Source organism: Octodon degus, unplaced genomic scaffold (assembly GCF_000260255.1).
Source record: "Octodon degus isolate 3935 unplaced genomic scaffold, OctDeg1.0 scaffold00128, whole genome shotgun sequence".
NCBI lineage: Eukaryota > Metazoa > Chordata > Mammalia > Rodentia > Octodontidae > Octodon > Octodon degus.
Genome location: NW_004524704.1, coordinates 3,593,004 through 3,615,575, shown reverse-complemented (window position 1 = coordinate 3,615,575; position 22,572 = coordinate 3,593,004). Strand labels below are relative to the sequence as shown.

At 40.8% G+C, this 22,572-nt stretch overlaps 1 protein-coding gene across 8 annotated transcripts in view; it reads right to left on the bottom strand.

Moving 5' to 3' along the window:
• Lpp (LIM domain containing preferred translocation partner in lipoma) overlaps positions 1-22,572 on the bottom strand; it is a 658,136-nt gene that overhangs the window by 235,576 nt on the left and 399,988 nt on the right. For all 8 annotated transcript variants that reach the window (XM_023700939.1, XM_023700942.1, XM_023700943.1 and 5 more), the window contains one exon: positions 4,152-4,844. In XM_023700939.1, coding sequence (XP_023556707.1) covers positions 4,152-4,844 — 693 coding nt within the window. The remainder of the gene's footprint in view (positions 1-4,151; positions 4,845-22,572) is intronic.

Here is a 22,572-nt window from a genome sequence, read left to right as displayed (position 1 = left end):
CGGCAGAAGTCAGCATCCATCTCTGTGCCCACCTAGCAAATCTTTCTGTTGTTGTTGCTTTGACTCTAGAACTGAGATGTTCAGGGATTATAATAAAGATGGTTTTCTTTCATTTGCCAGTAATTTTCTGCAATGTACCCAGCATATATGTTGAACAATTTTCAATATACTGATTTTAGGGCAGTGTACAAAACGCTACAATATCAATACTCTCACCTATTTATTAATCTTACTTTTTTAATCTTTACAAAAATTACAGTTGACGAATCCCATTAGCCACAAGCTCAGCAGTTCTCTGAATCACAAAATAACCCCTCACCCAACCTCAAATTCCAATGCAAGTAATGATCTTCTCTCACTCTGGATAAAAAAACACTTTGTGTTACATTTATAGAGAGAAGTGTGTTGATTTTTAGGTTCCCATCATTCTTAATGATTTTCCAAGGAATTTTACCAAAAAATGCTGTTAGAATTTGATGCACCTACCATGCTGAGTGGGGTGAATTCTCCGGCTTTTCTGGGGCATGTGTAACCCCAGAGCTTGCCTGTACTGTCTGGTACATTATTGTCACGGGAACAAAATTGAGGCTAGCTAGCCTAGAACCAGTTTTATGATAAGGAAATGGCAGTCAGGGTGCATTTAAGAATCCTTAACCAAATACTACAGAAAATATACATACTGTTTCACAGGAAAGGAACATGGAATTAACACTAAGGTCTCCAAACCAACACAAAGATTCGACTGTATCTCAAAAGGGCTATCCCATAAGAAGGGAAAATTTCTCCCTTAGAAAACTTCCCTGTAACAATATTTTTTCAAGAAATTTGACTCAGATGTTACAGGAAACACATTACAGCCTACAGTAGCATGTAAATTCACAGCTCAGCACATTACAGGAACACAAATAAATTCCTTCTTGCTCTTTTGTTATCATAGTACAATCAAAAAAAAAAAAATCAAAGCAGCTAACCTGAACTATAAGCAAGATGAATTTTTCATCTCCTTAAAATTTTTTCTTCAATCAGTTTACTGCCAAGTATCATCACTTCTCAGTGTGGCGAAAGAGCACTGTTTGATGGCCCACAGATAACGTTTCCATGGGCCATGATAAAATTAGAAACAAAGAAAGCCTGTGGAAGAGCTGAATGCCCCTCACCTGGCAAGTCTTCAGCCCTTGGAAATTTCCAAGCCCTTTGCAATCATTCATTAATTAGTGAAGACGATGTTTCACTTTACTGAGTTTGAAAGCACAGCGTACAGAGGTGTGGTGGTTTTCCTCAAACTGAAAGAGGAATGTCAGGGAAGAAGCAGGGTAGGAACTGGCAGGAACTCATTCTTCAAACTTGCAGGCATGCTGTGAAGCCTCATGAAGCCAGTAAGGATAAGGGAGTCCTCTGGCAGCTGTGTGTGTGAGTGCGGCAGTGCTCCGCTCAATGACAAGCCATGAAAGTGCCTACCGCACCCGTCAGTGCCCCAATACTTGGGATGCGTCCTAGCTTTGTCTCTCCCCCTTTCCCGGAGCACAGACAGATGGTTAAACATCAACCTCTAACCACTCGCCTTCGTCACCATAGCCAGAAAGTGTGTAATTTGCTTTTCATTCTTAAAATGCACAACTGAGTATGATGTGAGAATATGACAATGTTGGAAAGCACACATTGCCAAACGTTTCCAGTGGCATGGGATCTACTGATATCTAAGGTCCGGAATAGCACAATGAATCATTTTGGATAACCACTTCACTCAAATAGGAACCCAGCGAAGTTGACTTCTGATAAATAGGTCATAAAAACATGCGCCAGCACCCTGAGCAGGTGGGTGAGGGCAGGCCGGGTGCTAATAATGAAGCTGAATAGAACATCACAGATGCAGGCTCTGCAATGGGCATTCTGTCCCTGGGCCAATGGGTTGGTGCCAAACGTAGAACAGGGACTGTCTAGAGTGTTCCATGCCACCCTTGGACAATGGAGCGCCTCAAGAGTGGCTCTGTGCTTGTCACCAAAGTGCTCCCTCCGTATAGACACATTTTTGTTTGCTCTCATTTCTATTCCACAGGTGGGTGACAGCACTCACAAGGGACCTCAGAGCTCATCCCTATCTTCCCCTTCATCTTCCTTCTGCAAAGCCTACTTCAAGTCACGCAAAAACTGCTTTCCTAGTAGTACATAAATGCTGACAGCAATGACCCCCACCTAAACTTTGACTGTAATCTTGTGGCAGTTGTACAAAAGTGAGGCAAAGGTAAAGAGTCAATCTGATTTTTCTGTTTCTAAACTGTTTCTCCATGATGGACACAAAGGAAAAGGCCACGTAGCGTCATTGTATCAGACAAGCACAAGCCACTTCGGATCAAAGGTTTCTCTTCATAAGGACACTGTAGAAACAGAGCATGTTGCAAAAAGCACTTGGAATTGTAACTCGGAATCTTTACACTGGACAATGAGCATGGTGGGCCTACTGTAACACAGTGGGGACCAGTGAGGTCACTGGGCTCCTTTCCTCTTCACAAGCAATACTAGGGTGCAGCTCTAGACCTTTAAGGAACTTGGGGTTCACTTGGAGCTCCATGAATAAAGCAGAAACTATCACTCAAGACCCTGCAGGACAGTTTGATTGTAATTCCTGAAACTGAGAATCTTGTCAAAAATATGGAAAAAGAATAAAAAGCACCCTGCAATGTTCTACTCTAATCCATCTTTTAAAATTATCTTGAAGCTAACCAAGGGCTCTCCAGTTTCTGATATATGGTAGCGCTAACTAAAAAGAGGACTCAGTTTCATTCAATGGCCGCAAGTTGGTTCAGTTCTTCTGTCTCACCTTTTCCAAGTAATTCTCATGGGTTTTTCTTGCCGTGGCAGGAGGACAGCTCTGAGTCTGTTCAAGGGTTAATGTGAAATCTAAACTATAGTGAACCAGGATCCATAATATTATTTTTTAAACTCTGATAATATATCAATAACTTAGCACAGCAAAATAGTATTTTAATATAAGACATAAAAAGATTATTAGTAAGGTATTCTTTCTGGTATTAAGTCTTCAGAATCAGAAACATATTCCAATCTTGTGACACATCTCAATTTGGATGCTAACTGTTCATTAGAAATACTTGACGGGTGTATATATAGATCTATAGATCATACAATTAACAGTTGAAAGTATAGATTAACATGCCCAAATTGTTTCAAGTCAATGTAAATGTTTTCCTGACATAGTCATACATAACAGTGTTTCCAGTTCACACATATATTAATGAAATTAAACAAAATTTAAAGATTGGGATGTGTAGTATTATATTTTGCATAGCCAACTGAAGAAACTGAGCATGTTAACTTAAAAGGTAGTCAATAGTACTGACAACTGAGCCAAACAAAACAGGGAAACCATCACTCATTAAGAGGTTCCAGACACTATTTCATACGCTTGAAGAGGGAAGAGAAATTGCCTACTTGTGGAATCATAAAGAAATTGGGAGCAAACATAAAGAAATGGGGAGCAACACTCAGTCTCTTTATCTACATTTTCCCAAGGGAAGCAGCCCGAGTGTGCTGCACTACCTCAAACCTCTGGACATCTCTTGCGTCCTTTACCCTTGGCCACTTGTTCTACCCTACCAGCACTGCAGTACCAACTCTGCTTGATTTCTGACCACTTTGGAATGGACACAGATCAACAGCAGCTCACCCGAGCAGTACTATGCATCCCTCAAACTTACACATGTGGAGATGACTTGTATCTGCAAATGCATAGGATGCCACACACTTATCAGCATCTAAGCAGTGTAATATGCATGAGAAGGTTCTCTTTGGTGGGATCTGATCAACAGGGCATACGAGGTGGAATATAAATTATATTCCTTCCATTCCCCAGAATAGACTTTCTGGACATACTAGGGTTCACATGGCTTCTTGGAAGAAAACTTTCCACTATCAAGCAATGAATTAACACTTGACAATAAATACAGGCCACGTTAGGGATGAATCTGCAAGTACAACCTGCATTTTATTCTACTTCACTCATTTTCCCTGGAATTGTATTTGTTAACAAAGCAGAAGAGAGCATGTGCAGTTTGTCTTCAGTTTCCCTTTCTGGGAATGACAGGCTAAGACAAGGTAAGCCCTCTGCCTCCCTAATATGCTGGTGAGTTTCTTACCTTTGGCTGCAGGGACGGTACACCAGGAGCTGCAACAACAGGATCTGTGATGTAGGTCTTCTTGGGACCAGCGGCTGGATACATGCCAGTAGGGTTCTGGCTCCCAGCCACAGGAGCAGCATATCCTGGTTCTCGCTTCCAGGTATTGGGGTGCCCTTGTTGACCATAGGCAGGATCAGAGTCATTTCTGCCTCCATACCCTGGCCCTGCTGCATAATACGGATCATAATAGCGTCCTTGGTTGGGGGTATACCCATACGCAGGCTCTGGCTGAAGTCCTGGTGGTGGGACGTACCCATAATCTGTGCTTCCCCGCGCTGAAGGAGGTGGACCCTGACCAGAGACAGGGATGGGCTGAGTGTTATAGCTATGGGGCCCAGGGCCATACATTTGTCCTGACGAAGGGCCAGCCATGTAGTGAGGGCTGGGCTGCGCTGACTTTACTTGCACATTGAAGGTAGGTCTTGAAGGGGTGGATGCTGTGGTGTAGGAGGCTGGGACTGGCTGTGGCTGTGGCTGTGGCTTGAGAGTTCCAATGGGAGCCACAGGGATGGGTCCAGCCTGGGCTGAAGCCTGAGGCTTCATTGTAGACTTCTTGGTTGCTGTCAGAGGGGGTTGGTTTGGGATGACCATTCTCTTGTGTCCTGTGACAGGGGTGGCGACAGGAGGAGAAGCTGTGGAACTAGTACTGCCCTAGAGTGGAAAAAAAGAGAGAAAAGATGATTATCACCAATGAAACAAAATTAAAATACACTAACAAATGATATTAATAACAACTAATTATTATTCATATATTAATATGGTAAATAAAAATAAGACATGCTTCTGCCCTAAAAGTCAAAGACTAATGCAGAGATCATTTGCAAGTCTATGCACACAAATAAGCAACTGTAAAAGAAAATTATAGAGAAAAAAACATATCCAATATTATCCAAAAGAAAACACAGGCTTATTTTAAGATAAAACATAAAGTAATCCAAGGACAAATGTGCATACTAATAACCACAAAACAGTGAAGAAAATGACTCTCTTCCTGCCAATGGGAAAACACCTATATTCATGGAATGGTAGACAGTGTTGAGAGAAAAATATTCAACTACACAAATTATCTGCAGATTAGGGCAATGCCAATCAAAATTCCAATACCAGTTTTTAGAGACACAGGAAAATAATTCTAAAATTCACACAGAAACAGAAAAGAACATTAATAGCTAAAGCACTGTTGGCAAGAAAGAACAAAACTTGTGTTTGTATCATAAGAACAAAGTGTACAAGTATCACAATTCCTGATTTCAAACTATATTACAAAGTTATAGTAATCAAAACAATATATTTGTATTAACAGATATACATGTCAAAGGCATAGCAGGAAGAGCCCTGAAGTGAAGGCACACACATAAGTCTGATTGCCTTTTGCCAAGGGTGAGACTATACACTGGAAGAGCACATTCTCTTCAATGAGCAGTCCTGAGAAAAGGGAATGTCAACAGCAAAGGAATGAAACTGGACCTCACCCTACACCATCAACTAAATCTGTATGAAAGCCTTAAAGATTTGAAAGACTTGAGAACTAGAACCAAAATATTTAGGAGAAAACTCAGTGATAAAGCTTCTTTGGTTTTGGCAAGAATTTCCTTCATATGACACCAATAAAGAAAAAAATAAACAAGTGGGCCTGTGTCAAACTAAAAAGCTTGGGATAGCAACGGAAAGAAACAATGCAGTATAAAGACAAATGAGAAAAGAAATGTAATTATTAAAGATCACGTATACCCATTAAAGGGTTAATCTTCAAAATTGACCAGGGACACTTAGAACTCAATAGTAAACAGCAAAAGAAAACTCTCGCCAAAATCATAACCTGGTAAGAAAATAAGTTCAAGTTTAGAACAGACATTCATCTAACAGAAGATGCAGTCATAGCCAGCAAGTATAGGAAACATGGTCCATGTTACTTAGAACAAAAAGACACAGACCAAAGCCACACTGAGATGTCACTCCATGATGTCAGGATGCCTGTAGTCAAAAACGAAGCAAAACAAAAGACAATAGGAAATTGGAGGCTTTCTAAAATATTAGTGGTGTACAAAGCGGTGCAAATATTATAGAAGAAAGTAGGGCATCTCCTCAAAGAAATAGAAATAGAACTCATGAAGCACCCGGCAGTACCCCTTATGGGTGTTTACCCGAAATGCTTAAGATCAAGCTCTCAGAAGCATCAGCATGCCAGTGTTCATGGCAGCACTATACACAACACCAAGATACAGAAACAAATGGCACGTGCACACATAGATGAAGGGGGAAGAGCAATTATGCTTCACGTACGTAGTGGAATACTATCCCGCCTTCGATCATAAGGAATTTCTACAATACCCAGCAATTTGGATCACCCAGGGGACCGACATGTAGATGAAATGGATACGAAGCCAGCGGCATGACTGTGTGCCCCAGTCGCAGAAAGACAAACGTTGGACGATTCCACTATAGAGAGTGTCAAAAACAGTCACTTTAACAGAATCAAGAAGTGAACAGGGAGTTATGATGGTCTCAGGAAATGAGGAATTCCTAATCGATGGACATAAATTTTTGGTCAAGGAGTGTGAATAAGCTCTACAGCCTTGTGCTCAATACTTAATGATTAACCATAATGCAATGCACGCTTCAGCTTTTGTTAAAAGAGAAGCAAGATGGTAATGTATGCTGTCATCCTGACACGAGTAACATAGACATCAAGGTCCTAATCCTGGAGAGAGGCAGTGCGGGAGGCGCATACCTTCCGTGCTCTCATTAGAGATCAGTTCTTGCACGTGTGATAAAGCTCTATGGGATTGGAGTTGTCTTCATCCCAGGACATTTCTGTTGCCTCCACCTCCACCCCCATAATCTCACCTGCTCTCATGTGTAGAAGATACTAGGAAAATAACTAGTGGAAAAATACTACAAAAAAGACTGTTAGAGGAATCTGTTTCAGAAAATTTCATATATATGTAATTATAGTGTAATATTAAAATGTGCTTGATTTTTGAAATGAAATGATAAAAATTCAAGAATTCCTATAAAAACAAGGCCAGCCAAATATCTCAGTAGATTAAAGTGCCTGCTTAGGCAGACTCAGGGACTCGGTTTCAGCCCTGGCATGCTGTGCCAGCCCCGCCCCCTAGGCAGACTGAGATGGTGATTGAGACTGGGTGTGGTGGTGCACGCCTGTAATCCCAGGGCTTGGGAGGCAGAAAACAGGAGAATCACTATGGGTTTGATCTGTGTAGTGAGACCCTATAGAGCCAGTACTAAATACAGAAGAAAGAAGGAAGAAGGAAGAAGGAGGAAGAAGAAGAAGAAGAAGAAGAAGAAGAAGAAGAAGAAGAAGAAGAAGAAGAAGAAGAAGAAGAAGAAGAAGAAGAATTATAAAAACAAAAATACAATGGAATGTCCAGAAAAATGCCTGGAGGACCGGGAATTAGCACAGTGGCACAACACCTGCCTGGTAAGTGTGACGTTCCATGTTCACTTCCTCGTGAACACTTCCTCGTACTAAACCACACTTTGAAATCCCAAATCACCCAATAAATTGAAAAGACTTTTGTGTCAATCTTTAATTCAATTATCAGGTATGTGGATTAGTTGAATGCCACCATAGTTCTCTATAGCCACGAAGAAGATAAATAAATATATTCAAAATGTTCCTATATTTTTTAACCCTTTTTCCCTTCCAGTAAGTAAAAATTGCATGACTCCAAAGGCAGGGGAAATATTTTAATAATAGGTTATATATATGTACATATACACACAATAGAATTCATAATACAGTAGTTGAGGGTAAACTTCTCTTCCCCCATGAAGAACTCTACAAAGGTGATATTTCTGAGAAGCAGGCAATGGTTGCTGGAGTCACGCTTGGATAAAGGAATACACACCTACTCACACCCTTCAGTGGTGCTCAAACCTCCTGTACACAGGCGTAGGCCGCTGTGTGAGAAGGCAGCGTGAAGACACATCAGTGGAATGGCTCCTTCTGAGGAGTGATTCTTTATTAAATTCTTCTCTATTTACTTGCACATTTGATTGGCTCCACTTTTCCAACTCTGTGACTTTGGATATCTGTTCCAGGACAGAATCTACAGCTGCAGCCCATGGGGTGCCTGTCATTAGGCTGGTCATTACCTTGAGGGTGGGCTTGTAAACTGTGCAGAATATTAACACTGGGACTTTGCTGATCTTGAGTTTTGAAAGAAAACAATTTCATGTCCTCTTTCTTTCAGTTCTGCCTCTACTGATATCTTTAATGACTGACATAAATAACCAAAAAGTATGTCAGCGACATACTGAACTTAAAGTCTGTTCTTTTTTTTTTTTTTTGTATTTTAGGTGTTCAGGATCTCACAATTATATCGGACTCCTAGCCTCCCAAGAGCTGGGATTACAGGCTCAAACCATCACGCCCAGTTTCAATTGCCATCTCAGCACGCTCTGGGGGCGGGGCTGGCACAGCAAGCCTAGGGATAGAACCCCCAACCCCTGAGCCTACTTGCAAGTGCTTTTTAATCCACTGAGCTATTTAGCTGGTCCTCTTTTTCCTTCTTTTTTTTTTTTTTTTTTTTTTTTTTTTTTTTTTGCTCAATTGGACTTTGCCATGTCCTCTGTAATAGAAAGTTGGGCTCTTAAATGGATACTACTTTAGAAATGTATTCAGTGCAATATTTTATTAATAGATTGGTGAATGAAAAAAAAACTACATGTTGGTACTATTGGGGCTGCCTACATGGAGAAGGAGAAGATGGCTCAACAAGAAAGTAATAACATGCTATTTATTAATGATAAGCTCATTGAGAGAGCAGGAGAGCAGAGGACAGGGGAGGGGAGGGGAGGGGAGGAGAGGAGAGGGGAGAGGAGAGGAGAGGAGAGGAGAGGGGGGGGGGGGGGGGGGGGAGGGAGGGGAGGGGAGGGGAGGGGAGGGGAGGGGAGAGGAGAGGAGAGGAGAGGAGAGGGGAGGAGAGGAGAGGGAGAATAAAAGAATAAAGAAAGGGAGGAGTGGTACAGAAGGACAATAAAAAGAAGAGGTAGAAAGAGGAGGAAAGGGAAGAAAGTAGAACAAACAACAAAAGAAAGAAGCAAAGAGCAAAAGAAAGGAAGAGGGAATAGAACTAGACTTGGAAGAACCCTAGGAATCAACAGGTGAGACCAATGATACATAAAAAAGACAGTTGTAAGGGTCAGACTCCTAACAAGAATGATAGTGCACTCAAATAGGCCTCTGAAGGAGTTCAGGTGACACAAATACGTAGGCTCATTTAGGGGCAGCACAGCCACGAAGGAAATAGGAACAACCTGTGTAGCCAAACAAACGCTGTATGTTCCCTATGCTTCTTCAATACTGGAAGCAATTTCTCGCGAGTGTATTTAAAAATCACATTACTTGACTGGGTAAAAGTCATCAACCTGCCAGTGAAAAATCAAATCACACCACTTTCCTCCACTTCTCTTTAAGAATCTCACACATGTCCCTGACCTTCACTCCTAGCACAGGGACTGGGGTTCAATCCCCAGCACCACATGCAGCGATGGCCCCACCCCAGAGCGCACTGAGCCTGCCACAAAAACTCAGTGTGGTAGTGCTCACCTGTAACCCCAGCCCTGGGGAGGCTACAAACAGGAGGCTCACTATGATCAGAGCTGCATAGTGAGACCCTGTACCAAATACAGAAAAGAAAAAAGCAAAGCAAAGCAAAGTGTTTCAAGTGTTAAAAGACAATGTATTCAGTGAAAAAACAGAATGGAAAGTGAATCGTTTGGATAATACAATTGAAGCTACCTAGTATGACATTTCCAAGGAATAGGCAATATATAGAAAGAGGGGACTATGAATATTTCAGTTCCAATTAATTATATTTTATAATTATTTCAAGTTATTTGAAGAGGACCTGATGAAGTGATTTTCAATTAAGGTATTCACATTTTGTGGTTACTCTTGTGCCCAGAAACACAAACTAAATAACAACTACTTTATAAATAACTTTAAAATTTTGTAAAATTAATAAACATTTACATAGCAGTTTCTTTATGGAAATACTTTGTGGCAAACAGATTTCATGCATAATCACCTTAAGTATTCTCAAGATAGGGACTACTATATTCTTCACTTCCCAGATGAACAGACTGAGGTGGAAAGAATTTAAGTAACTACCCAACATCAGCAGCTAGCTAGACGTAGGACCAGGCTTCAAGGGTAGGTGGTCTGGCCCCATAGTTCAGGGTTTTAAAGACCAGTCTACTCCACAGAATTAAAGACAGAGATGTATCTCATATTTAGAAAAGGACACTTTCAGTTTATATATAGATTTTTTACATAGTTTTTCTTTATAAAAAGAAATATATGATAAAGATTTGGATAAAGAAAACAAACAAACAGCTCCCCTCCAATAAATCTGGTGAAATGGGGCAAAGGAGAGAAAATGACACTTCATGCCAAACCACACCTTGGAAATGGTGGTGATAGCAGAATGGAGGACCTGACCTTATGTATGCAGAATTGGGGGCTGACAGCAATCAAAGAGCATGGCTCCGAGGACAGCCTCCAAAAATGCGCACGATTTCGATATAGGTAATCAGTAAATGCTTGCTTCTATGAGATCCTATTGGGCAATCTGTCCATAAATATTAGGAACCTAACAATACAGTTAGGCGACACAGGCTATGGCACTGAGACCTGGCACCTGTCAAGTGCAGTTGCAGTCCTGTGCCACCTCCCAATATTTCTCAGCTGATTTCAGTTTTCTTTTCAGTATTTTAGAGTTTTACATACACTGGCGAGCCAGACCATTCCAACAGGCCCTGTGTAGTCCATGAGATGCACTTGGACATGTTAGCTGGAATTCCCAGAAACTGGCAGGAAGAAACCGTCCCCATGAAGGTAAGTCAGTAGAAGGGAAGGGCTGTACACTAGAACGCAAAGCCCTATGAAGAAAGAACCCCAGCTTTACCACTACTCAGCATCCTGGGCTCTTACTTCGCTTGACTCCTACTCTGAACAATGAAAGAAGACTGAAAAGTGCTGCCATTTTTCTCTTTCCGCTCCTTCAGGAAGTAGCCTACTGTCCCTCCAAGAATGACCCTTCTGCGTAACTGAGATAGAAGAAGACGAGTGTCACTGCTGAGGCAGGAGCATGAGCAGAATCCATATGCTTCCTGCACTGCCAGGACTGTTTCTCTGTGAAGCAGAAACTCTGCCAACCAAAATGTCAGTGATTCCACAGAACAATCTGGATCCTCACAGTGCGCGGAACGGTCATGGGTTCCACTCACAGGGACTCGCACCGGGTGCTGCTGAAGGGAGACAACAGGAAGCAGGGAGGTAGACCTTTCTCCAGTGGGAAGAGCCTCAAGAGATGGAGAAGAGACAGGAGAGAGGAGGGAGGGAAGGGGACGACAGAAGGGATTAAAATGTGTTATCTGCAGGCACCGGGTTCACATAAGGGGTGTAAACGTTATGTACTTCAGACATGTACTAATTAAAAGTAAATAATAGCTTCACAAGGGAATAGACAGATGTAGTTTTTGGGTCTGCACAATGAAAATAAATTCAGAGTTTAGGTATTTGAGTAACAGAGCAATGCCTCATTTGCTGTTTTCTTTTGGCCCAATACAAAAATCACATCAATATTTTCTCCTGGTCCTGAACAGGAAAATGATATAATTTTGCTGCTTTGAATTCCCTTGCTAGTTGTCTTGTAAAATTCAGGCTTTAGCACCTACTGCTCTCTGCCTCACCACCTGCCCTCAAATTATCCACTTAATATATGACCCCATGAAGAGGAAAACTATCTAAGAATGTAGGCACAAGCTGTAAATGTTCTATGTATTTATAGAAACACACCTCAAACCCGGCTGCAACAACAGAATTGCGTAGACTTATTTTGTAAATTACTGGAGGCCTACCTACTCAAGGGACTAAAATCCAGAAATTATAAATGTGAAGAGCAAATGTTCTGTCAAACCCAGAGTTCAGAACCACATTTTGGTAATGGTGGTTATGGCAGAATAAAGATCCTGACATTATGTACATGGAACGGGGAGCCGAGAGCAATCAGAGACCGTGACTCCAAGGACAGTCTCCAAAACTGTGCTTGATTTAGACGCAGATAATCAGTTAATGCTTGCTTTTATGAGATCCTATTGGGCAATCTGTCCATGCATTACTTTGATGATAAGTATTAGGAACCTAACAGTACAGACACCTGTTAAAGCAGTAAGTTCATTTCTAGAAATTTAGGCTGAGGAAATCATCATATATGGCATATGAGCTTAGTTGCAAGATACATTCACTGGAATATAGTTTATGAAAATTAATGTTATGAAGAATTTTAACAGCCATAACGTGAACTGCTTAAACGAATCAGAGTACTATAATGGAATCCCTGTGAGGGCATTAAATCTATTCAGTGGGAAAAAGTCTGTTGCTTTTTGAAACACAGTCTTGCTTCGTCTTGCAGGCTGGCCTTGGACTCACTACTGTAGCCCAGGCACCTGGAACTCATGGCGATCCTCCCCACCCGCCTCTGCCTCCTGAGTGCTAGGAGTATCGGCATGTACCACCACAGCACCAGGCTTGCTTGAAAATATTTTAAAACATGTAAGAAACAAAGGAATTCTCTTCGTGGGTCTATATCTACAAGAATTAAAGGCAGGGACACAAACACTCATATAGTCACGTTCATACATACATGGGGCATTACCTCCCGAGGACCAAAGACAGAAGTAATCCAAGTGTCCCCTGGTGGATAAAAAACAAACCGCAGTGCACCTAGGTGATGGGATATATTCAGACACGTGTTGCAAGAAGATGAAGCTTGGTGACTCCATCATGCTCAGTGGAAGAGACTGGTTACAAGGGTAGAAACTGTATGATTTGAATTGCATAAGGTGCCTTGGGCACTTGAGTTTGTCAAGGTAGCAGAAGGGTGGCTGCAGGCCTGGGGGGAGACACAGAGGCTGCTGCTTCCAGGCACGGTTGTGCGGTGCGGGAGGAAAGCACTGCAGACAAACGGGATGACAGCGGCAGGACAACGTGAATGCACACAGCCCTGAAAATGGTAGGGCCCGCTGCCGGCACGCCGTGTGTGTGTTTCACCACAACAGAATAATATCAAATGAGAATGAAAACGCATCATCTATTCTATGCTTCAAAGCCAGGATAGTAAGAGTTGTTTCATACCTGTTAATCAACAAAGATACTACCTGTACCTCGCATAAATATATGCATATATTTATAACAGAATGGCTTATTCCAAAAATATAACACTTTTTGCATTAAAAGGGAAATTTGTAGGCACTGTGTATTCTTCCTATTTTCTAAACTTTCTTTCATAGTTTTTCAATCAAAGAAATATATATTAAGAAGAAACATAAATGTCTATATCCACACATTATATGTATGGAATATAAATGACTTTATATATAGAGTATTTGTCTTATGTATCTGTCTCATAAATAAATGAAAAAAATATATATTTAAAATAAGTATAAGAAATATACACTATTTAAAGAAAATCAAACTAAATCAGCATAGTGTTCTAGTTTCTCCAGGTAAATATGGAAGGAAGGTAGTAAAGTATTATAAATGGCTCAAACAACTTGGAAAGGTTAAAATTTTGTAATGAGTAACATAATATAAAATTTTTTTGTTTTCTTGCTTTTGGTATTTTCTTCTTCGTAGACTGTGTAGTCCACTCAGGCCCTGGTGGGGGGCTGAGCCTGGGCATGGCACACCCTGATTCCTTTTCTCCTCCCCACCGCATCTCCTGACCGACCCTACCTGAGAACGATCTACCTCCCCACTTCAACCTATCTTTTATTTTGCTCTTTATTGACTTCTGGGTTTTTAAAAACAACCTCAGAAATGGCAGTGGAAACCTGGTAATGAGGTAAAACAACCTCAAATATTGCTCTCAAAGCTGAAACACAATTTTAATTGGTGCCACTGAGTTCAAAACTTTGGTGCCAATACAGGGACACTGCAGAAACTGTTTTCAGTTCTCCATGGACGTGTAAACCACACACACCCTCTCTTCCTCTCCCTCTTTCATACACATGCGTGCACACACATGCACGCACACACACACACACCCTCATGAGCCCGCCACATATTTCCTGTCAGAGAGATGCAGGCATAAATATCTTACTTCTGTGCAGTACACTCGCTCTTGTTCATTTCACAGCGTTGTGCTCTGCAAGCAAGCTACAGCTAGTGACAGGCTATTCTTAATAACTTGAGGCAGAAATAGCAGGAACAATATGGTCCAGTGTGGCACTCCAGAGCAGTTTTCATCTTAAAAGTTTTTTTCACTTAATTAATTCTCACAGCACTCCTGATCAGGTAGGAAGTATCGTAAAGACAAGGAGGTCGCTGGACTACCGAAGACATTAACGGCAGCATGTCAAGTTGTTTTTTCCAGAAATAAAAATCAGCCAAGTGGGAACACTCAGATGCTACCACAAAATTCTTTATTTCTTCCTCCCTAAATGTTAAACAAAGTAATGATCTAGGCAGGGCCCTGCTCTCACAAACTTATTAAGCAGGTCATTTTGAAGCCCAGGGAGCCAGTATTTTAAGAGGTGCTCACGCCTCTGTCAAATAGCTTTCCTTGAGGGGGGCCATCAGTTTTGACATGCAAGAGCTCTGCGCACCACCATATAAATATGCAGAAGTTCCAGGACACGTCGTCTCCAGCATGCATGTTCCTGGCCCTGGAGAGGCCATGGAACAAAGGGTAATCCAATCCCAGAGGGTTCTCTAATCTAGGAATGTTCTGAAAAAGGCCCTGTTCTCACAGCAAGCAGTGGTATTTTCTAAATCTTCCCCTTAAGGGCTCAGCATTCTTCTCCAATCAGGCCATGGATTTAGTGAAAAATACTGGGAGCTGAACCATTTAGTCAAGAAATAAAAAAAAAAAAAACCTCGAAGAGAACAGTACAGGTGCACTCTTACATGACTCGTAGCAGTGCTGGAATAATTATTTTGGTGTATAAGCTTGCAAAGAAGAGCTATTAAAATGCTCCCAAATTATAGTATTTATGTGAAGAAAAAATGCACGATGGTTGAGGACATCATTATACACTGATCTAGTGGAATATTAGTCCCCTGGAAATGAGGGCGACAGGTACTGAAAATGATACCATGGAGAAGAATAATATAAAAGAACATGTGTATGCTGACAAAAACTATGCAAACTAGTTATATTTTAAGGCTGTTAAATAACTCAGACTTAGCAAAGTGATTGAATGCATAAATATGGTCGTGCTGTGTTTCTCTCCGTGATATTGCAAGAGCGGTTGAGTCTGTGTTCTCACGCTCTGCGACGTTTCCAGTTCTCGCTATTAGCTTGTTGGTATCCTACTTGAGTTCACTGTCCTTGCCGACTTAATTCAGTGAAAGAAATACCCAGACAAACATAAACACATTTGCATGTGTGGTTTTGGAGGACTTCTTCTTTTCCACAAACCGTCCTCTTGTTTTTGCTCTTACACATGTTCTTGACAAGGCCACCAGGACACCTATGAGATGCCAACCTGATCCTTCTCTTCCTGCCTTAAACATTTCCAAGCATCTTTGCTTTTAGAATAAAGTCCAAATCCCTTTAGACAGAAACACTGCACTGTTTAGCAATCTAGTCTCTTCCTTCCTCCAGATGGGATTCAGCACAGGGTTCCTATGCTTACCCTGGATTTGAACCATTTTCATCTGATTTCCATCTCCCAACTCCAGCTAGGAATCAGCACTCAGATTTCAGATCCAACAGCACCGTTTCTGGGAAGCCAGCCTTGATTCTGCAAGCTGCAGTACGGTGTCACCACTAATGTCCTCTTAATGTGTGGAAGCCTCCTTCAAATCATCCCTGTCCATTGTTTCTTGACTGCTTTGATTCTTTTTATGTAACTTCCTTCCCCCAGAATTCATGTGGGTCTTTCTAGTTCAAAACACTACTTTTAGGCATTGCAAAGAGATTCCCTTAACTTTTCATTTAGTCAATGAAAGTTGCTTTTGTAATATGATATGGACTAATCCCACGAGAGAAAAAACACCGCATAACACAGACTAGTAATGGTAGTAGTTGAGTAAATGGAAGTAGTTGAGTAAATTAGCCACAGAATAACTCTGCTCTATCTCTCCACTATAGTATTGTAAATTGAAACTCTTAACCCATACTAGGGAGCTTTTCCATTCAATCTAATATTTATAACTTCCTATCTCTGTATGAATTTGTGTTTCTTAGCTGTAGGTAGCAAACTATGATGATCTTGGTGAGTACTTTGGGCCATGACCAACTACACTAATAAAACCAGTCATCCTAGTTTATTCCTGGTTCTCTGAAGACATTAAAAGACAGAGAATGAATAAAATGGGTACACCTTCTTGCTGGAAAATGAATAGAACAGAACTCTTCCCAGCTGGAAGACTGTAGTTCTGTAGGGGTTCTCCACTGTGGAACTGTGGAGGTTGAAAATAGAATTAAAATGTGACCACCTTTGAGAAAAGAGTCTGAAAACAGCTGTTTGAGATGGATGCAGTCATAAAGAAATCCTTAAAAGAAAGAAGAAATAAAGTGATTTATTTGTACATAATCAAAACTTAAGAGTCTTCACAGAATCATGGGGTATCAGACTTGAAAGAGAAGATAATGAATTTTCACCTTTACCCTAAGCAAAAATGTTCAAGAACGATTTGCCCAGGCATGAGGCCTTGAAATGGTCAAGACCAAAACCCATTTTTCCAGACATTAATAGGAACATTTCCACTTATTGTACTAAAATGGCCAGATTTACTAACAAGTCCACCACACTCTGTTATATTTTCAACAACAGTGGACCTCCGCGTAGAGAAACTACGAATATCCAGATGACCCAGAAGGCGGTCAGGCAAGTTGGGCGGTGGTGCTTTCACCCTGGGGCTTCCAAAAGAGCGGGGGAATTGAGCAAGGGAAGCAGTGAGTGGGCACACGAGGCTACATTGGCCTCAGTGCAGAGAGACCCCCATTCACAAAGGAACTATAGCATAGAATAGCTGCCATGGCAGAGTCCTCGGAGAATTCCATGAGGCCAATCTGCTAAAAAGTACTAAATGTTTCATAGGAAATATTGAAAGGACACCACATTTAGAGCACATTATGCTCAGTAGAGTCACTAGATGTGTGCTCAGTTTTTTTTTTTTTTCCACAGCAGAAAACATGCTCATTTTAAAATGATCGCTGCATTATTATAACTTGAATATATGACAACTGCATTGGATATTGTAGAGGAGAAGAAAGTTATTCTCCTAACATATTTGTTTGCAGAAATGGAGGCTGTTTGTCCACTTATTGTAGAGGGATAAAAGGGCTGAATCAAAGAAGGGTATAATTTCTAAGGAGAGAGCACTTTTGCCACCGAGTAGGAGGAAGGGTAGAAAATGTTTTCATAAAAAGTGACTATTAGGGACAAATAAGAGCTCTATTCACCAAACCTGTACACATCCCTTTATCCTTGTAAAATAAGCTATGAAAGCACATAATGACTAACTGCAGCAAAATTACTCATATTCTAACTTTGCATAATCGCTAAAATGGTTCTGGTTTTTTAACCCTCCCCCTTCAACAATTCTGCACTCTTTTAATTTTTTTTTTTTTCAACCACAGCACAAATGGTTACAGCAAACGAGTGTACCAGGCACATCTGCTGTTCCAGAAAGAATTCACTCTCCCGTGCCAAATCCACGTCTATCGGAAGAAATAAAAATAAATTGTGAGCAGGTTCAGCAAGTGCCCAGATAAATCCTGCAGTGACCACATGGGGTAGATCCATTTCTTGTAGTAAGCATGGCCTGAAAGGGCAAAGGAGGGAGGGAGGGAGGGAGGGAGGGAGGGAGGGAGGGGCTGCCTGGAAGCCAGGGTCTCTCTCAGCCTGTCTTTGTCACTCAATCACTGAGTGCACACTGTAGACCAGCTCCCTCTTCTATGATGTGGGCAACTATTTAAAAGCAAGATTGTGTTTATAGCCTCAGAAGTGCAAGGCAATGAGCCACATTCTTTACAATAATAAGAGACCCTTTTAAAAACAACAGTAACAAGAGCAACAGTCATGTTTGGTCCCCAAAACACCCTTTGTTATTTTCTATCATATTTTTAAAATCTTGGTGATGTAGCTTATTGGATAATTCGGATCATAGGTCAATAAATATCCTAGAATTGGAGTATTAAGGTAAATGGTATTCACTGCACAGATCCCATGAGCTGGAAATTTGAGAATAGTTTATAGGAGAGGGGTCTTGGCCACGGACAATGAATCAGAACCACTGATGAATTCTTCTTTAGCTATAGGACCAAATAAATGGCCAAGTTCAACCCTTTGCGATGTACCTTCTCATGGAGGAAGCTACAATACAGAACCAGCGTATCCTTTTCCTTTTGGAGTAGCAAACAATAGCAAATTCCAGCATAAATATTCATTGGCACCTTATTTTAAATTGGAATAAGGCCTGGAAATACTGGGCCTGAACACATTTTCTTGTATCATGCTTTGGTTCTTCATTTCCTCTTTGTAAAATGAAAAGATTTGATTGAAGTAATTCAAAGATTGCGCATAGCTCAAGGCATGTGAGGGACTGCCTCAGATTGCAGGTAGATTTTGCATCCTGAGGCCTTCTGGGGTAGCACATAAGTTGATATCCTTTTCATTTTTGCACTGTTCTCAAGATTTGTTTTCACAAATCTCATAATCTATACATAGTACATGATGCTTAATCTCTTTAAGCTACAATGTTTCCAGAAGATTACAGGATGCAAACTTGCACAGAGAATAGGATTAAATTCCAATATGGCAATAAGACTAAAAGAAAGAAAAACTGTAAGGAGTAGGTAACTCTGGATAGTAGGATTGTAAGTAATTTTGCTTCTTTTCATTTTATAAAATAAGCATATATGTGCTTAAAGCAAAACAGCTTGACTGAAAAGAAAAAACAATAATATCCCAAATATCTTTTCTTTTCAAACAGAACAGTGAATTTTGTTACCACCCAAAAGCAAAGAGACACAGTATTCAGGTGGCTCTAAATGTATGACTTCAGAATTTCTTTTGAAAACAGTCCTCATACAGTCATAACTTCTGCCTTCTAAATTCCATAGATTCTCTCAGTTACAGGATAAAAGGCTACCATTCCTAGCCTCAGTGACTGCACATGTAGCCAAGCAAACAGTCAAGAAAACAAAACAAAAAAAAAAAACTGTGGAAACTTCTCCAATTCCCATAAGTCTCACAAACCCCACTTGGAACACAATGCTCCCACTGCAACCCATTTATTTTTTAAACACAGAGATGAAATCCAGCTAGCCGAACAACACCAGCTTCACAGATGAAAGGCCTGAGTCTTTCATTGCACTCTGCATCAGTGAAAGCCATCAGGCACATTTCTGTCTGTGTGACTCAGGTACTTCACCCTCAAGATGCCTGCTGAAAAGGTTTCTTCAAACTTCACAAGAGCATTTGAATTCAAACATCTCCTTCTAGCTTGTCCTTCCATGGACAATGCAATCACCTAGTATATTTGCATGCATTTGCAAGGTACAGCACAGCAGTTCTAAAGTATAGCTCAAGAGCAAGGGCTACCTTCTAGTATTTCTTCAGTCAGCTTCACACAACCATGAGAACATGGTAGCCCAGAAACTGCGTGACAGTAGGGCAACAAGCAATCATTAAGCAGTGAGTGAATGAATGGAGGAGTGGCTGTGTCCACGTATGAAGTTATTCTCTGTTTTCTTGAGCTTCACTTGTCCGTATGTGTCCATGCAGGAGCCTCTATGAGTTCCAGAATAAATGGCATTCAAGAAATTCAAGAAGATAATACGCAGTGTTAGCTATACCATTAATTGGGGACAAGTGGCTGTGTGTGTGGGGGAAACAAAGAAAAAAATCTCAAGTGATCTTAAGCATCAGAGGCAGATATTAGAGTTGTTTGCTATATTGCTAAATTTCCTTACTCGTTATCCCAGCAGTAAATAACAATAGCAACAAAATAATGATGATGATGATGATGATGATAAATTGCAAAAGAAAAACAATTTCTCATGAGTACCATGTTTAGTAGGGGAAAGAACTATGGGAGGATGATGATGATGATGATTATGGAATTAAAACAATGTATTTATTTGTGTCTCTGCATGGCATTTTAATGGTGTCTGAACAAAACGACACCACTGTTTCCTCTCTTTCATGGAGTTGAGAATGGGAGAACCAGGCCAACATCCCATGTGAAACAGTTTCTCATAAAAATAATGACAGCCACTGTAAGACATGGGGAAATATTAAGATTAATAAAAATATTTAAAAACCTGATGTAAAACTTCATAACAGCTGTCAAATGTTAGTAAGTTTATTTGCAATCGAGTTGCTTTATTGGTTATATATAATATGTCTGTATGTGGTATATGTGTGCATAAGTGTGGCTGGTACGAGTATTGGTGCAAATATGTGCTCCAGTTATATGCAGTTTTATATTATTCCATCCAACAGTATGTCAAGGAGCCACCAGTTGTTTAAATTCCTCAAAGAAGCTGTTTCCAGTGTGGTAACCAAGTAATCAATCTGCCTTAACAGATAAGCACTCCAATGCAATAATCTCCTATGGAGATATTTAATTTTAAATCCAAGACCAGAATGTAACACACTAATATATTCCACACTGTCCTAAATTATTCTATACTCTCTTCACAGAGTTGTTTATTTCTAACAATAAGAATTTCAAGAGATGCAACAGCACATCAAAATGCCAGGCATGAATTTCTATAAAATGTCAAGTAGCCACCTACTCACTTCTCATGTATATCAGATGATAATCTTTCAATTAGCCACGCAATATATATGTTAAGTCAGACCCCTGCCAAATATCTTGCTTTCAAACCCTCTGATACTAAATTCCAAAACTCTTGCTGTCTCAAGACAACAGTTCAGATGGAACATCTGAGGAAGAGTCATTGTTGATATTTCCTTATTATCACATTCCTTTCTACTTCTGTAACAGGTACAATGTCAGGAAACCAGCTGTAGGAGGACCGGGTCAGGTTGTATTACAGAACTGTTAATCTGCTGCCAGATGGTTGAGTGGCGCTTAACTTGAGGCACCAGAGAAGCCACTCCAGTTCTCAGGGCAGGTAAGGAGGGCCCTAAGTAGGACAGAATTTGAAAGCAAAAGTCTGCTGCAGGAACACCGCTTAGACTGGAAGACATTCTAAGCCAGCAGGTCTTTCTCTAGCATGTCTTCCTTTGTTGAACAGTAATTCCTAATGCAAATGGTGGTGGAGCAAAGGACTGTGTCTGATTTGATGCAAGCCCAATAAATACGCACCAAAGAGTCTCTCTGACAAAGATGCTAAATAAGGGTTTCAGAACAAAGGTGGGAAAAAGAAATCATGAAGCAGTTTCATGTTTAAATGAAAGGCTCAGCTCTGGTCATCAGCTTAGGTGTCACTATTCACAGTTGGCGGTCTGTGATTGCTGCTTTCTGTGGTTGTCTAAGCAACACAATCTTCGTGTACACATCTTAACAAAGAGGCGGAGCAACTTTGTGGAGGCACACAGCACAGATGTCCACACGACCTGAACAATTTTATCTGTGGCTAAAACTCAACAAGAAAATCTTGTCTCTGATTCTGACAACCATCTTTGACCAAAAAGATTCCTAGAGAAATTCTCAGAGGGAAAACATTGGAGAGCACCAGCCACACATCACACACACATACTTCATGAGTTTACTCAGTTTTAAATATTTTGTCTAAAACTAGGGATTTGAAATGTGAAAGACCATTAATTTGGATTTTTAAAAAACATAACAGAGAACTGACAGATAACCAGTGGTGTTGAGCACCACGAATGAAGGCATTGGTGGGCTGAGGTCACTGTGGAAACTCATAGGCTCACCAGATCTACATTCTTACACGCAACTTGGAGGAAAGCTACCACACACCTCACCACTTTCAGTGTCCTCAGTCACCGGTCTGGGCTCCACTCCCCATTTGCTTCTCGCATGGCACTGGGGTATGTCCTACAGTAAGACTTGAGGTGAACCAATTATATCATTATATCTACTTTTAAAAGTGAATGAACTGATCAGGCATGGTGTCAACTGCTTGTAATGCAAGCACTTGGGAGGCTGAGGCAGGTGGATCGTAGTGAATTCCAGGCCAGCTTGGGGTACACAGTGAGTTCAAGGAAAAGCAGAAGGACATCTAGACTCTATATCAAAAAATAAATAAATAAAATTTTCTACATGTTTTATCAGTAAACATGGAACATCTACCAAAGGACAATACAATCTACAATAGCACTCTAAAGTGAACTGTGCTTCTGTTATTTTTCCTTCCTTCCTTCCTTCCTTCCTTCCTTCCTTCCTTCCTTCCTCCCT